Source organism: Mobula hypostoma, chromosome 27 (assembly GCF_963921235.1).
Source record: "Mobula hypostoma chromosome 27, sMobHyp1.1, whole genome shotgun sequence".
Lineage (NCBI taxonomy): Eukaryota > Metazoa > Chordata > Chondrichthyes > Myliobatiformes > Myliobatidae > Mobula > Mobula hypostoma.
Window position 1 is genome coordinate 20,419,461 of NC_086123.1, and position 18,125 is coordinate 20,437,585.

Here is an 18,125-nt window from a genome sequence, read left to right on the forward strand (position 1 = left end):
GGTTGAGAATGTAATAATTCTTGTATTTATTAGCCAGCTGATGACTGAAGAAAGAAAATTGGCACGTCCATATGTAACAGGCAGTAGTGAAGGCTTGTTTCTTTTATACCTTCTGCTGATTGCACTACTACGTTAAATGATGGTTCATTTTAAGATTCTTGTTCAGCTGTAAAATTATATTGCAGCATAGTCATGTATATTCTCCCCACCTTTTTATTTATTATTGTCCAAATTCAAAGTATATTTATTATCCCCAGGATTCGTTTTGCCTATAGATAGTCACGAAAACTAAGGAAACCCTGGAACCCCACTCAAAGATAAAAAGCCCCTCACCCCCTGTGCATAAAAACAAAGCAAAACGTGCAAATGGCAACAAAAAGAAGCAAAATCAGAAAATATAACAAAAAAATCATATGGGTGTATTTCAGTTTAGCTCGAGCGTTTGTTATCTACAGGCTGCCCCGATTCAAAATTGCCCCCCCAAAAAAAAGCACAAAGAAATGAAGCAACCAGAAACGTGAATTAGAGTTCCCATGCCCGCTTCTCCAAGGTCACACAACGTGAAATGGGGTCCACGGTCCACAAGCTGCATTAATTAATAGTTGCTGCTTAAAGCTTTTAAGTGCATCTGCGTTGCAGGACAGCATGCAATGATGGGAGTGATAGGTCTCTTGAGATCGTGTCTGACCTCTGGCACTTCTCAGGGCTCCAGCTTAAGGAGCTTCTCATCTCTCTTAAACTTGGTCCAGAAGTATCAGGCTTACAATTGAAGCTATCTGTGGCTCTCTTTGGGGAAATTATAATCTTTCAATCTCCTTCAGTTTGTTCAGAGAAAATGGTGAATTCTGAGTAGTTTGCAGTCTTGTGCGCCGTCAATGGTTGTGTGACCTTGGAGAAGCAGATATGTGAACCATTGATGGAATTTTGTGTTTGTGGGGAAGCAGAGCCTGCTTTTTATTGGATTCATCCTGGCAGCTTTCTCTGGCAGCTGCAAAGAAAGTAATGTATTTTTAGATGGATGAATTCCAACTGGCCAAATTTGCCTTCTGTTGGTACCGTCATGCACTTGTCTAGCCTGGGTATAAATGTTAATCGTTCACTCTTGTCTTTGTATTTTAATAATCAAGATTTGTTCACATAATACCTCCAAATACCTTCATTTTCCTGGGTTATTAGTGGTTTCAGCTGGAAGGAATATGATTGGTTTATGATAATACCACCTCATCGATAGGCATCGGCACCAGACTTCAAGGCGGATGGTCCTAGGTTCAAATCCATCCATCTGCTTGCATGCTTTCCATCCGTGCTGCGTTGAGCATCAAGCCAGCAACAGACAAAAACGCTAAAGGAACAGCAAGTTTGCTGCCCGGTGCGCCACAGGGTGCGAAAAGGAACAGCATCTTTATTCATGTCCAATAATGGAGAAGCAGAAATTTGCAAATGTTGGCCATTTAAAATGGGGAAAAAAAGAGAGAATACTGGAATTATTCAACAGGTTAGTCAGTATCTGCAGGTAGGGAAATTTCAGGTCTTTCATCAGAATTTTTGGATGTTTGAAGTTTCAGAGAAAAGTGAGGATTAGGGGAAGTCCGTAATGTGTTGGAGTCTGAGCTGGTGGTGTTGGTTGGAAGAGGATGATCGCCATTAGACAAACAACAGATGTTTGTTGATCACTATTTACCTGCCTGGATGAGATGCAAGTTGGGACATAAGTGAGAACAAAGGAGGGGAAAGCAAAACCTGAGGTGAAATTGTGCACGCAGGCCAATGCGTTGGGGAGAGAAGTTGCCTGTGCAGCCCAGAATGAAGGAGTGTTCCAGGGTAGTGCTTGGATCCCGTGCAAGTTGCCGTAGCTACAGATTTGACCTGGATAAGGCAAATGCAGTTAAACTGTTCAATGAGAGAAGTGGTCATGAGTGGAGACTTAGCCCTCTATCTAAGGGAGAAGTGAAGGGTCTCTAGGCCATTCTGGGCTAGTTGTAAGTATTTGTGATGGAAATGGCCCTTAGTGCTTCTATCCTAGGATAGATGCGGGCTGAAGATGACAACCTGGGAATCGTCAATGTGGCAGAGGGCAACAGAAGCATCGAGGATGTTAGTGGAAGGAGAATGAACAAGCAGAGAGCGAATAGTCAAGATGAGTCAAAGCAAGAACAAGGTGAAATCGGTCAAAGTAAATTTGGTGCTTCGTGCAAAGTAACATTTCATGTGCTCAACACTGTTGATACCACGGAGAAAGCTAGTGAAACTGAAGAGAGCTTGCAATTCACAATTGTATCTGGCAGATGTATCTTCCACCATGATGGGCTATGGGTAGAGAGGCCATTGTAAGCACCAAATTACTTTCCCAATGTTCAGATGTGCTGTATTTCTTCCTGGCCCTTCGGAAACAAGTAAACACTTTCACTTCCTGGCATTTACTTTTGCCCAGACCCTCCCTGTCTCCAGAGGTATGCGTACCTTTGTGGTGGTTTTGAGATTACTTCATTTATTATAATGACCCATTATATATTCTGGTCTTGCTGCCGCGGTTATGAATTTCAATTGTTCACAAAGGTGTGAACTGCTAGGATTTATACTGCCACCGCTTTCTCTCAGCCTGCACTAAAGTTCATAGAACCCAGGAAATCATCTGATCTCTGGTGGAATGTTCGATGTGAAATTGAACGTTTCTCTAGTTGTTGAAAGGAAGACTGTTAAGTTTTGAAACTTCAAAACATAAAATTAATTCTAAAGAACATAAGATGGGAGCCCAAGAGATGCGAATGTTAGTTTGTTCTTTACTTTGAGTGAGGTGTGCCTGTGTCATGTGTGTTTTCCTATAACCTGTAACGAATTATTTAAATGAACAAGAATTTGTAATCAAACAATATAGTTGCAATACTACTGAAATATTAAGCACACAATAAAGAGCTCTCTGCTTCAATTTTTTTTCCAGATGTCCCCATTTATGAAGCAGCTTTTTATTATCATTCAATTTCTCTTCAATGCCATCACCCTCCTTCTAAAAGGCCCGTCCCCATCTCCTTCCAATTCTCCTTGCCCTTCTGCAGTCTCCAGAACTAACACTGCCCTTGAGTTAACTGGACCAATTGTCACCAGCCATTTCTACCCTAGGCCCTCACTTCTTCCCTTGCCTATGTACGCTGCTGTGGTACTACGGTCATAAACTAATGGAAATTCTGTTGCTTAATGTTTAATATTGCTTACACCTTGATTAGTTTAGCCAGGGCATGCAAAACTTCAGCAATATTTAACCTTGGATTGAACCTTAAACATCAAAGGCTGTCTGCCCTAAAGATTCACATTCAGAACATTATGACTCTGATTCAGAAGCTTCTGTTACATCTGTCCTAGTTGGTTGACCTCCATATTAAACTCTCTTTTCAAAACAAAATCAACTCGACCAGATGGGAAGTGGTCTCCTGCTCACTGGAGAGACCAAAAGTGCTTTGCACTTCCCCTGTGATTAATCTGCAAAGTGACCCTGAGCTTCCTGTGGCCTGCCAGTGTAATTCTCCATCTCTCTCCCACTCTGATCTCTGCCTGTAGCTTTTCTGTACTTTCCCAGTGAGGCCCAACTCAAATTCACGAGTGGCATTGCATTCTCAAAGCAAGTGACGCTGGAAATCTTAGAGCAAACACACAAAATGCTGGGGGAGCCCAGCAAGTCAGGCAGCGTCTAAGGGGAGGGGAGGGGAATAAACAGTTTTGGGCCAAGCCCCTTCATCAGGACTGAAAAGGAAGGGGGAACAAGCCAGAAATAGAAGGCGGGGGAAGGAATACAAGCTGGCAGGTGATGGGTGAAACCAGGTGGGGGGGGTGTTACAAGGATTAAACCCTCAGTAATAACAATCAGTTGGGCACGGAGAGGATATATATTTACTGACATGTACCTTGATTGGCTCAGCTAACTAACATGAATTTACACAGCTAAATACTTTTGTGCGTATCTACTAGGTTTCCCCAACTCTCCATGGACAGTCAAGAGATAATGTAATTAACTGGGGAAAAAGAGTCAACGCTGGCCAGATGTTCTTCTTGACCTCAATGTAATTTGCCACGTTTCTGACGTGGGGTCAACCACTTAGAGAATTGTTGGTCTCCACAAAGTTGTAACTGCTGGTACTCCCAAAATCTTCCATTCTTACTCTAGTCCTTAGATCAGTCTACGATGTTTCAATTTTGTTGGCTCAAAGTCATCTGACTAATTTGTATCAGCTCTCATTGGATTTTGCCCAGGGCTACAAGTAGCATTGCTTTACGGCCTTTTCTCTCGTGTCCTGCCCTAAGATATTTCCTTCATTTTTTTTTCCCCAATTCAGACAGGTTCAAACCAATTTAACCGGGTCAACCAAACGCTGGGTCCCACATTTTACAGAATAAAGAGCTTCTTATCTGAAGATGGTGTAAGCAGAAAACTCATTGTGTCCATTGTTCACTTGCTCTGGTTAAGTTATCCTGGAGCAATAATCAGTTCACAAAATGGCAGCTGCAAGGGCAGTCTCACAAAATGGCGGTATTCATTCCTGCTATTACATAGCAAGAACAAATGCTTTGTCCGTTTTCACTGCCCTTGTGTCATTCCTGCTCACTGATTTGTAGATTGCAGCCCTTTCCAGCCAACAGGGTAGGTGGGAGGTGGGGACGAATTAAGAAGCTGGGAGGAGATAGGCTAAAGAGGTAAAGGGCTGAAGAAGAAGAAATCTAATAGGGCAGCTAAAGGGAGGTGATGGGCAGGTCAAGAGAAGATGAAGGATGCGAAGATAACCAGAATGAGGTATCGGAGAAAAAAAGAGAGGAAAGGGGGAGAAATGACAGGAATTTAGAGAAATTGATGTTGAATTTTCTGGCTGGGCGTACTGAAGCATCTGGACTGAATATGAAATTCTGCCACTTAACTTGATTTCCCTGTCTGTTAGTCATCCACCAATAATGCCATCTTGTCTTGCATTTTTTTCCCTTTTTTGCCTTGGATTGGAGGACATGCCTTGCCTGCCACAATTGGCTTGTTCTTTGAAATTCAGAGTAAATTTATTATCGAAGTGCATTTATGTCGCCGTATACAGTCCTGAGATTCATTTTCTTGCTGGCATACACAGTAAATCCAAGAAACGTGATAGAATTAATGGATGGGCAAATAACTAAATAAATAATGTGCAAGTGACAAATTGTTCAGTTACAAAATATCATAATAATAAAAGAAATTAATAAATCAAGAACATGAGATGGAGTCCTTGAAAGTGAGTCAGTAGGTTGTGGGAATCAGTTCAGTGTTGGGGTGAGTGTTCCAACCAAATATGTCCTGGAGTTCTCTACTGAGTGTAGCTGTCCATTCTAGTTCAAGACCTGATGGTTGTGGGATAATAACTGTTCCTGAACCTGCTCCTGTGTCTTCATGATGGCGGCAGCAAGAAGAGAGCATGGCCTGGGTATTGGGTGTCCTTGATGATGGATGCTGCTTTCCTGCCTCGTGTAGATGTGCTCAATGGTGGGGTGGGCTTTACCCATGATGGACTGGGCCATATCTACTACTTTTTGTAGGATCTTTTCATTTTAAGGGCATTGGCGTTTCCATACCAAGCCATGATACAACCGGTCAACGTATTCTCCACCGCACATCTTCAGGTGTTGGTCAGTTTTAGATGTCATGCTGAATCTTCACAAACTTCTAAGAAAGTAGAACTGTTGCCGTGCTTTCTACATGATTGCACTTGTGTGCTGTACCAAGGACAGATCCTTTGAAAAGAGTAACACCGAGGAACTGCTGACCTTCTCAACCTCATCCACTGATGTGGACTGGCTCATGGACCTCTGGTGTCCTCCTCCTGGTCAATAATCAACTCCTTGGTCCTGCTGACGTTGAGTGAGAGGTTGTTGTGGCACCACTCAGCCAGATTTTCAATCCCCCCCCCCACCCCCCAAAATGCTGATTCGTCGCCAACTTTGAGTCGCTTACAACAGTGGTGTCATCGGCAAGCTTGAATATGGCATTGGAGCTGTGCTTAGCCTCACAGTCATAAGTATAATGCGAGAAGAGTAGGGGGCTTTCTTCACAGTTGGTGCTGCACCTTTGCTGTCCTGCTCTGCAGTAGGGAACTCCCACATTCTTTTCTCTAGAGTAACACACACGAAATGCTGGAGGAACTCAGCGGGTCAGGCAGCATTTGTGGAAAACATTTCAGGCGGAGACCCTTCATCAGAACTGGTTCTATTCTCTAGGTTCTTTTGTCTTTCCTCTCCTTCAAACTGCTCCCGTTCGCCGCTTGTTTACAGTTTATCCTCATGGTCACCCTGGCTTTATTCTATCAGAGACATTCCTCTTCCCCCATTCATCCCCCTCATCCTCCCGGAAGTTTATTGAGCCTCTTTTTCCTCTGTTTCATTTCTGCCAAATGGTCTTCAACCTGAAGCGCACTCTCTGTTTCTTTTCCCACTGATGAAGCCTGACTTGCTGATGGTTTCCTGCATTTTCTTGTTCTGTTTCAAGGATGTAGTTGAATATTTTGGACGTTCGCAAACATTAGTATTATTGTAGATAGTGTGGAAGATTGTCAAAGGCTACAGCAGAATGTTGATCAGTTAGAAATATAGGCGAGGAGATGGTAGCTGAGGTTCAATCCAGACAGGTGTGAGGTGTTGCACTTTGGCCATCATATACAAGTGGACCGAAGGACCATTAAAATATAAAGTAAGAGAGATCATGGGGTGCAAGTCCATAGCGGAGACACAAGTGGTAAAGAAATGGTAAGGAAGGCCTGTTGTATACTTTTACTGGTCAATGTATTGAGTATAAATGCCGAACGCGGGTCCCAAAATATCGACTGTTCATTCATTTCCATAGATGCTGCCTGACCTGCTGAATTCCTCCAGCATTTTATGTGTGTTGCTTTGAGTATTAAAAGTTGGGAAGCTGTATAAAACTTCTGATTAGGCCACGTTTGGATTATATTGTGCAGTTCTGTTCACTGCATTACAGGAAAGATGGAATTGGAGAGGGTGCAGAAAAGTTTCACCAGGATGTGGCCCGAATTAGAGAGTAATAGCTTTAAGGAGTGGTTGGGTAAACTTGGATTGTTTCCTCTGGAATGTCAGTGGCTGCATTCCTTCTCTCCTTTTGTTTCTTTCGGTGGTATTTACTATCTTTTGTTTGGCCTCTTCTGTGAGCACGTGCTCTAAAGCTCTGTGTGCTTCAAAATTTTTCATAGTATTCAACAAATAGTTGTCTTCCGTTTCATAATTTTGATGCAATTCCTCCTTTACAATTCCATGCATGTAGTTCTTTGTTACTTCTAAAATAGATTATTTAGGCTTTATATATTAAATTGTATTCTCTAGTAATCACTTAACATGATTGTATACTCATATAACCATATAACAACTACAGCACGGAAACAGGCCATCTCGGCCCTTCTAGTCCATGCCGAACTCTTACTCTCACCTAGTCCCATCGACCTGCACTCAGCCCATAACCCTCCATTCCTTTCCTGTCCATATGGCCCTTGTGGCTAAAGGGATCAGGGGGTATGGAGGGAAGGCTGGTACAGGGTTCTGAGTTGGATGATCAGCCATGATCATACTGAATGGCGGTGCAGGCTCGAAGAGCTGAATGGCCTACTCCTGCACCTATTTTCTATGTTTCTATATGTCTATTCAACTTAACTTTAAATGACAACAATGAACCTGCATCAACCACTTCTGCTGGAAGCTTGTTCCACGCAGCTACCAATCTCTAAGTAAAGAAGTTCCCCCTCATGTTACCCCTAAACTTTTGCCCTTTAACTCTCAACTCATGTCCTCTTGTTGAAAAGTCTATCCACATCAACTCTATCTATCCCCCTCATAATTTTAAATACCCTATCAAGTCCCCTCTCAACCTTCTACGCTTCAAAGAATAAAGACCCAACTTGTTCAACCTTTCTCTGTAACTTAGGAGATGAAACCCAGGTAACATTCTAGTAAATCTTCTCTGTACTCTCTCAATTTTACTGACATCTTTCCTATAGTTTGGTGACCAGAACTGTACACAATACTCCAAATTTGGCCTTACCGATGCCTTGTACAATTTCAACATTACAAATTATCATGTAGGATGATAATTCCACCGGGTATGTTTTGATCAGGGACAGAGCACTATACAGAATTTTTGCAGTGAGATTTTTGAGGTGAGTGTGTGCTGAGTTGATTGTAAGTGCAAGTTGAATCTGAATTTCAGAGGGTTAGTACACTTCCTTATCATTGTCTCTCAAGTATAATATGTTGTCGTGTTGAGCTGTCATCATGCATAGAGCAAGATTATATAAAATAGAAATGGGCTGAGCACTATTCAATCATACTGCTTTTCCGATTCAGGTTGAGAGCGGATATTTGTTCGGCACTGAAATGATCCTTTCATCATTGCCCTGGGATGCGTGAAGCATGCAGACAGAATGAGGAAAATTGAGTTTTCAATGCAAATCTTTAAAGATTATCAGGAGTTTCTGAAATGTAGCATTGTTTCTCTGCAATGGCTGAGTTTGTGCCTGTGTCCTCATGTCAAATACGGTAATTGCCTAACCACGTCTTGTATATAGCTCAAAGGAGACCACAGATATTGCTCTGAAATTTAGTGGCTTCTTTGTTTCTCTCTTCACAGTTGGGGATAAGGTTCCTGCTGATATCAGACTGACTGCAATCAAATCAACAACCTTAAGAGTAGATCAGTCTATTCTTACAGGTAATGTGTTTGAAATTGTGCTACAAGTGGTTTTATTTTGACTTTTGCATAAGTTCAGTTTGATGTATCCTTTTTAGTAACTGGAATGCTGTTTTGTATTGGTATGATCTTTTTCTTAACTGAGGGTTAAACTTTTATGTGTATTAAAACTGTAGATCTTAAGATCCGGTAACAGTCTGATCTGAAGCTTCTAAAGCTTTATGAAACATTCCAAATGTTTGGTCCATTCAGTTGTTCTTTTAAACTCTTGAAGACCCTGTATTCGGCCAAGACTCGTCACCATCTAAGCTTATTTGAAATTAGTTGGTCATGACCAAGCAGTTTTTATAAGTTTCCTTTCTAGATATTCAAAAAAAAGACTCTGCTTTTTACTCTGATATTAGGGTGCACCATACTTTTGCTTTTTCTCACACTTGTACTTGGCTTATTAGTCAGAATTAGAATAATGGATAATATCAGTGTTGGATTTACTGACACTTACTTTTGCCATTGAGTTTTCTTTTTTGTGACTACCTAGGATATATTGTGAATGGAGGAAATGATTTTTGGGTTTCCCTATTTTAGGTTTAAAGTTTAGAAGAAACATTAACTTCCCTTGGTTAAATTAAGAATCTTGTCCACAGCCAAGAACAGTTGATATAAATGATGTATAGATGATAGAGAGATGATGCATGAATGACACAAGTAGTGGAGGTCAACTTCCCACAAAATACTTGGCTGATATTTCAGGACGCCAGTGGAGAAATGCAGTTCAAAGAACATGAGAGGACACCGCCCAAAGTGTGGAACGAGCTGCCAGCGCAAGTGGTGCATGCAAGCTCTAGTGATACATTTAAACGAAGTTTGGATAGGTACATGGATGGTAGGGGTATGGAGGGCGATGGTCCTGGTGCAGGACAATGGGAGTAGGGAGTTTGAATAGTTTCAGCACAGTCTAGATGGGCCAAAGAGCAAGAATATATTTTCAGTAATTTTGAAGCAAGTAAAAATAAACTATCCCTTTTTTAAAAAAAACTTGTTTTTTATGTGGGAAGTAAAAGCTATTCTGGGTTTAGCAGTGTTCAATAATTATTTTAACCTTTTGCAGAGAGTTCTGTCTCAGTACAGGAAATGATTTGGTCAAACAGTGGTTATGAGGTGTGTTGCTAAAATCTGCTTAAACTGGTTTGCAGTGATTTTTGTGTTTCAGTGCAGACTGCAACTAATATAGAAGACCTTATATCAAGGAGACAGAGCTAAATAATTATCTATTCTTATTCCTAGGTGAATCTGTATCTATCATCAAACACACTGACCCTGTTCCTGACCTTCGTGCAGTAAATCAGGATAAAAAGAACATGCTCTTTTCAGTAAGTAAATTGTCTGTCTGAGTTTTTAATCTCGTGATACCTGTTGAATGTAAACATATAAGGGCCGCATTTTCTACCTGAAGCAACCCAATTTGATGACTCTTCACTGTTCAATTTAAAATCACTTTGGAATATTATCTAATTATATGATTTAAAATTTGTAGATAGCTACTGTACTTCAGTAACTCAGAGTGGTGCAGATAGGGTAAATGCAAGCAGGCTTTTTTCACTGATGTTGGGTGAGACGAAAACTAGAGGTCGTGGGTTAAGGGTGAAAGGTGAAATGCTTAAGGGAAACATGAGAGGGATCTTCGCTCAGGGTGGTAAGACTGCAGAAGTGGCAGGTGCGGGTTTGATTTCAATATTTAAGAGAAACTTGGATAGGTATACGGATGGGAGGGGTATGGAGAGCGATGGGACTAGGCTAAAATAGTTTGCTCCAGACTACATGGGCTGAAGATTCTGTTTCTGTGCTGTAGTGTTCGACGACTATATGGGGAAGCGAAGTTCGATTTTAAAAGTTTCCTGCTGCAGGGAACGGGAGTCAGTGGCACAGAATAGTTGTTGCACTTAAACATTGCCGTCTTTGCATTCGGAGAGAAGCTACTCTGTGGTGTGAAGAGCATAGCTCTTCATTTCTTGGCATTAGCCCTCATTGTTTTGGCTCAGGATTTGCTACTGTAGGATTGACCTGGTGCCATAATCCTTTGGACAGCTTTCAAATAATGTGCTTGTTAACATTTTTTAAAAATATGTATGTTTGGTGCTGCACTTTATTCAAGGAAGGGGAATGAAAATGATGATGTGTAACTTTTAGAGATCTGTGGCTTCATCTGAAACTATTATGCTTCTGTGTTATCCCTGTTCCTAACTTTCTGGTCTGCCCACTATCAGTAGCATCTCCAAAACAGGTATGCCTTTCAACCACATAGAAATAATAAGTCTTCCCAATTGCTAGCCTTAATCAGGCAGATTATCTTTAGTCTTGCAATAAGCCCTACATTTGGAAAATCTGCTGTTAGAATAGCTCTGGAGTCACTTAAAAGAAGTGTTGTTTTGTGATGCCCTTTCAATGGTTTTGTCCGACTGGATGCGTTTCTACAGCAACAACATAAAAAGGTTGGTGGCAAGCCAAAATAATATTTAACTCCAAAAAGCTGTAGAACACGAGCTGTTTTATTGTGGAACTTATCAATATTTGAATCCTCATTAAAGAGCAAAACAGAGTTGCACATTTCTATCTGGTGGCTCTTAAGTTTTCACAACTTGAATGCAACCCAAATCAGACAAGAAATCTTTCCTCCGCCACTGGTATAAAAGTCTTCATCGTTCTGGCAATCACTTGATATATTGTATGATATTTTTATTCTGTTGATGTGATTACAGGTTTCAATTTCATCCACTGGGGAGTTTGAATTGTAGCTACCCAAATAAATATATAGTTTTTTAAGGCTTCGACAGTCTACAGAAGGGTCTTTCATTCCTTCCAGCTGGATTTGTAAACAAGTCCTTCAGGTGAAAGCGCCACATTCTAATTTTATATTGTGGGCTTGAAAACCACTGAAAAGGCTGATGTTCATGTTTTTGTGCCTCTCTGCGCCTTGTGGAGCATCGGGGGGAAACCTTGTTGTTTCTTTAGTACTTTAGTCTGTTTTTAGCGAGGCTGAGTTGCTAGCTCGACGCTCAGCCCAGCCCGGATGGAAAGCGTGCGAGGAGCCGGACAGATTGCAGTCCGGGACAACTCTCCTCGCAGTTCAGTGTGGATGCGGCTAATTCATATTGTCAGAAGGCAACAAGTACCCGTGCTGAATATCAATTGCAGAACATAAATTCTGCTGTTTCAATTTTAATGGGGAATGAGCCCTCTCATTTCATTATTGACGAGTGGTAATTTTTGTTCCTAGCATTTTGTGTTGTACTAAGTGAGTAAGGACAGAGTTTTGAACCGCCTTTCAGTTTTTACATCTAGGTCAGTATCAGCCAAATGATTTTTATTTATTGTGATAGAGTGTCAGAATAGGCCCTTTGAACCACGCCACTCAGTAATCCACTGATCTAATCCTAGCCTAATCTTGGGATAATCTACAATGAGCAATTAACCTACCAGCTGACACGTCTTTGGACCGTGAGAAGGAAACCGGATCACTCGAAGGGGAGAGCGTACAAACTCCTTACCGGCAACAACGGGAATTGAACCCAGGTCACCTGTACTGTAAAAGTGTTGTGCTAACCACTGCACTATTGTGCCACCCTCTTGAGTTCCATCCAGTTAGTACCATTTGTAAGTTGTAGGTGCTACCCATGAATCTTGCAAGGCACCTAGTTTTGTGGATAACCAGTTACAACTGGTTAATGGGATGGGAGGAGAAGACGGCGGCACGACGCAGCGCACGCGGCCGTTCCGAATGATATTGTATCTGTGAAGTAGGATGCCGTGCACAATCCTGATTTGATAGAGACGGATGTGAGAAGCACGGAGGAACATCTGGAGAAACTTCTGAAATGCCCGCTTCGCTGCCACTGCTACTGTGCGATCGAGAATCTCCGGAGGGAAGGCCCCAAATACTCGGCCTTGCCTGTTGCCAGGGCCGGGGTCGAAGCGCTCGGCAGAGATGGTGGGTGCTCGGTGTTTCGGTGTTGGAAGCTGGTCGGAGGCTCGGAGTTTTCGGACGGGCTCGGAGTCGGACTGTGGTCGGATGCTTCCGGGATGCTGCATCGGCAAGTTTGCAGCGCTGGAGGTTTACCATCTGCGTGAGATGATGGGACTTTCGAGAGACTTTGAGATTTTACCGTGCCTATGGTCTGTTCTTATCAAATTATGGTATTGCTTTTCACTGTTGTGACTATGTGTTATAATTATGTGGTTTTTGTCAGTTTTTCAGTCGGTTTGTCATGTGTTTCTGTGATATCATTCTGGAAAAACATTGTATAATTTCTTAATGCATGCATTACTAAATGACAATAAAAGAGGACTGCGTGTCCTCATAATCTAATCTAATCTAATTGAAGTCAGTTTGCTCGAATTTGTACCTGGGAATATAAACCTATTTTGGCACATCCCTGATGATTAAATTCTATAGAGTAATGACCTTGCAGGGTAGTCTGTTTGTGCAGAGATCAAGGAAGAAAGACAATTCCAGCTGAACCTGTAGTTGGGGGAGGATTCTCCAGTTACGTGGTTCCAGGATTTCTTCGAAATATTTGTTTGATTGTGCCTTAGTGTTAGACTTTCTTTATCTGAGTTTTCATTTGGAGTGGTAAGAAAGTAAGTTTTAAAAAAGAAATTTAAGTTTGCAAGACATTGGGTTATTTAACAGGACTTGCTAAGTGACCCAGCTGACTTCAGACATGTTGGAATGTGGGTTCTGCAAATCTGCCCTTTGACTGCAGGGTGTCTGAAGTGTAAACTTTGAGTGGAGTCTTGGAGGTATAAGTTACGGTGTATGCATATTTAAAAAAAAATTAAATTGTTTAGGTTTCTCCTTGAGCTACATAGAAAGAAGTGTCAGGGCAAGTCAGGCTTGAGAAGCGTACATTCGGCACCCCCTTGGGTGTTTCCCATGGGTAGCGTAGTGGTTAGCACATCAGTTTACAGTACAGGTGACCTGGGTTCAATTCCCACTGCTCCCTGTAAGGAGTTTGCACGTTCTCCCCGTGACCGTGTGGGTTTCTTCCGGGCACTCCAGTTTCCTCCCACAGTCCAAAGATGATTAAATCGGGGGATTGGTGGGCGGCACGGCCTGAATAAATAAATAATAGATAAACGTTCAGGAAATGTCATCTGCTGAGGAGTAAGAGCAGCACTGTCAGTGCGAACATCTGCAATTACGGATGGGACCTGTCAGGCAGCTGAAGAGTGCGGACAGAGACAGATTGAAGAGCAGGGAGGTAACTGCTGAGAAAATCGAGGGCACTTTCTCTGTGACCCTAATACGTTCGGGGTAAAGGGCTCCTCTGGAGAGTGCAGCCAGGGCCAAGACCATAACACCATGGGTGGTTTGATTGTGCAGGGAGTGAGGGGGGGAAAAGCCAGGGGAGCAATAATAACAGCTGATGGTAGTTGAGGGGTGGGGTGAGGGGGGATTCCAGGATGGCAGAGAAGATGGTACCACTGGATAGCAGCAGTATGTTCTGCATGGGAAAAAGTGAATTGTCATAGGTTGTGGGGCATACCATTGCCAATAGGAATAGGATAGAGGTGTTACAGCAGATCTTAAGGAGTCAGGATAAGGGTTTAGATAGAAGTTGGACTTAAAAGGTAGCAATCTTCTTCCCTCCTACAAGTTAAAGTGGTACATAGGACTCATATGTCTAAAGACAAGCTCTCTCATGTTTCTGCAGATATACCTCCTTACTGTGACAGATGTAATAATGGAGAGGCTTCATTAATTCATATGTTTTGGTCATGTTCGAGCCTTGAAAAATATTGGAAAGATGTATTCCAAACTTTTTCTGTACTTTTAAAAGTTAATTTTAGGCTCAATCCTTGACTGCCTTATTTGGTATTGTTGAGGAACGAGCTATCATTTTGGAACCTTCTCAATTGTGGGTACTGGCTTATATTTCTCTTATGGCTAGGAGGGCGATCTTGCTTAAATGGAAGGAGGTTGCCCCCCCCCCCACACTCATGCTCAGTGGTTATGCGATGTTATGTCATGTTCAAATTTAGAGAAGATTCATTGTTCGATTTCTGATTCTAATCAAGATTTTCAAACGCAATGGGGACCCTTTCTGAACTATTTTGAAAATCTTTGAATTGTTATTAAAGTATTAAAATATAGATCATATTTTAATAATATCTATTATTATAAAATACTATATGGTAAAGTACTCTTTTCTCTTTTTTAACCAACCAGCTTTGTCTTGGTAGTGGGTGTAGATTTTTTTAATGATATAATTAACCATATTATTGTATTTCATAATTCAATTTATTTTATTTGATTGATCATGAATATGGGATACCGTGATTGTATCAGTGTGATTCATATATAGTGCATTTTGTCCTACCTTATTTTGGTTTATAATAAGTATCCTTATGAATTCTGTATTTGTCTATATGAAATTTTATTAAAAATATTGGGGAAAAAGGCAGCAATCTTCAGATGGCTTGTGATGCTGTGCACTAACGAGTCCAGAAGTTGGAGGATATTGTTGATGACTGGATGGTTGGGAACATGGTGCAAGAGGGAAGGTTTTAGGTGCCTAGGGTATTAGCATTGGTTTTGAGTAAGGGCTCAACAAGACAAGAATGTCCACCAAATTTTGCATGAGCTATTAAGGAGAGTATAAGCTGGCAGGGCAAGGCAATGGGAAGCCGAGCAAACCTCTGAAAGGAGATGAAGTGTTAAAAAGGGATTATCAAATGAGCCTGTGTTGGTTGAAGTTTAAAAAAATAATAGCCCTGTCACCGTGAGCCTGCAACAGTTCAGGGAAGGTTTCAGGGCAAATTTGTAACATTTTTGACAATGCGAAAGGGCTTTGGAGGCGATTTTGTTCAGGAAGTCCCACTCGGGGCTGGACACGGACTTGGTGGTGTGAGCACAGAGATCAGGCTCCTGGAGAATCCACTTCAACAAGTGTAGTTTCACCGGCTTGCTCGACCCGGGCACGCCTAAAAATGTTTTCCGCCAGTTTTTCTTTTCTTCAGGTTAAAGACAGCGAGTGAATGAGTGACCTCTAAACAACATTTAAATGCGACGTGAATGACACAGTTTAATAGGTCATCTTTGGGTGGTTGGCTACCCTATGTTAGTCTAAGATAAGTACCAGATATTTGCAAGTGTTGAATTTTGTGGATGAACTTCGGGGGCGAAGAATGTCTGGGCTTTGTTGTTGGTAAATCTTTAAAATTTAGCAGGAATACTTGCCTTGAAATTAATCCCTGTTGAATTTGCACTAATATTGGTGAGTTGCAATCTGCCTCCCAAAAATCAGTCTCTTGTAATTAATAGTGTACACCACCTAAATTTATGTGCTATTGTTGTTAGTAAAGCTGATTTTAATTCCGCTATACAGTATATTCATACTTTGCCTCTTGCCAATAACTAGAAGTAACTAACACACACACACACACACACACACACACACACACACACACACACACACACACACACACACACAGTATTGACTTCGGGTGAGGAGAGAGGGGAACTGAAGGATAGGTCCCCCATTCCTTGCAGATCCATCAGCCTCCTGGCCTGAGGGGAAAAGATTAGCTGCATTCATAACTTGTGTTGTCAAAGACAAAATGATGTTTACAGCAGTTTTCTTTATAAATGCACCAGGTGGACTGAATACACATATTGTTAGCTGGCCTAGTCATTCTTGGTTCCTTGAACTATATCTGTTTAGCAAATAATAAAGATGAAAAGAAAATCCCTGAATATTTAAAATATTAATCAACGAATCAGAAAGCAGAATTGTTCTGATGGAGTGCTTCAGCTGAAACCTTAATCCTCCTTTGACAAATGGTAATTAAACTAATGTGAATTTCCAGACACCTGTGCAATTAACATGGTAATTTTTCATATCAAGGTGATTTTTATTCTCTCAATTTCAGGGTACAAACATTGCAGCTGGTAGGGCAATTGGAGTAGCTGTTGCGACTGGCACGGGTACAGAGATCGGCAAAATTCGTGATGAGATGGCAGCAACTGAGCAGGAGAGGACTCCACTTCAGCAGAAGCTTGATGAGTTTGGTGAACAGCTCTCCAAGGTGATTTCGCTGATCTGCATTGCTGTTTGGATCATAAACATTGGCCACTTCAACGACCCCGTACATGGGGGCTCCTGGATTCGTGGCGCCATCTATTACTTTAAGATTGCAGTTGCTTTGGCAGTGGCTGCAATCCCTGAGGGTTTGCCAGCCGTCATAACTACCTGCCTGGCCCTTGGAACGAGGCGTATGGCAAAGAAGAATGCCATTGTCCGGAGTCTGCCATCGGTGGAAACATTGGGCTGTACCTCTGTTATCTGCTCTGACAAAACTGGTACTCTCACTACAAACCAGATGTCTGTCTGCCGGGTAAGTGCTTTCGGTCATTTTTAAGAAAAAATTCAGGTGGAAGAGTAGAAAAATATGCTGCTTTCTGCTCAAATTATTTGGTAGGATGGCAAGAGAAGCTCCTCAGTTGCTTGGCTTGTAATATTTAGGAAGTTTATCCCTCTGCATTTTTATCCTGAGTAATCTTTATCCCTGTCTGTCTTCTGGTTTCTGCATAAACCCTTAGTCTTGCGTGATATCCTCTGGGAGAATTTCAAAGGCATCATGCAAATATGTGAAATCATGATGAAATGCATTTCAGATGTTTACCAAGATTAGTTTTGTAAACGTTATTGTACATGCTCACTGTATTGAGGTTATTAAGGGACTGAAATTTTAAATGGAAATGATTCCCCCCCTTTTTTTTTACAAATAGCATATGCTTGTGATAAATATTGTAATGTTAAAGCAGTTTGAAGTGTTCAAACAGTTTCCACATATTTGTCCTTGCCGTGCCTTTTACAGCTTGTAGGATATGTGCTGGATTTACGTGTGCTGTCAGACATTTGGAATTGGCTGTTAAAGCAACCTGATTGTTTGCCGCGTGGACTAAAAATGGACTCCTCTGGGAATATGTTTTCTTTAGTCCAATGCTGTTTGAGAGGGGGAGGAGAAGAAAAATCTTTTGGCCCACACAACGAGATTGACAGTGCATTCATTGCCTACTGTCATGAGGCATTTAATTATTTTAAATCAGAATCAGGTTTATTATCACCAACATATGTCGTGAAATTTGTTGACTTGGCAGCAGCAGTTCAATGCAATACGTGATAATAGGAGAAAACTGAATTACAATAGTCAAATTAACTAAGTAGTACAAAATCAGAAATTCAAAAAAGTGAGATAGCATTCATAGGTTCAATGTCCATTCAGAAATCCAATAACAGAGGGGAAGAAGTTGTTCCTGAATCATTGAGTGTGTGCCTTCAAGCTTCTGTACCTCCTTCCTGATGATAGCAATGAGAAGGGGGCATGACCTGGGTTATGGGGGTTCTTAATGATGGATGCCACCTTTCTG

At 41.5% G+C, this 18,125-nt stretch overlaps 1 protein-coding gene across 3 annotated transcripts in view; it reads left to right on the forward strand.

Annotated features, from left to right (window-relative positions):
- LOC134338504 (sarcoplasmic/endoplasmic reticulum calcium ATPase 2) overlaps positions 1 to 18,125 on the forward strand; it is a 103,976-nt gene that overhangs the window by 53,655 nt on the left and 32,196 nt on the right. For 2 of the 3 annotated variants that reach the window (XR_010016232.1, XM_063034370.1), the window contains exons 6-8: positions 8,636 to 8,716; positions 9,980 to 10,065; positions 16,625 to 17,089. Coding sequence is in view for 1 of the 3 variants with exons in the window: in XM_063034370.1 (XP_062890440.1) it covers positions 8,636 to 8,716; positions 9,980 to 10,065; positions 16,625 to 17,089 (632 nt within the window). In the remaining 2 variants the exon portion in view is untranslated. Of the gene's footprint in view, positions 1 to 8,355; positions 8,545 to 8,635; positions 8,717 to 9,979; positions 10,066 to 16,624; positions 17,090 to 18,125 lie in introns of those variants that run through there. The other variant, XR_010016233.1, reaches the window with a different exon arrangement.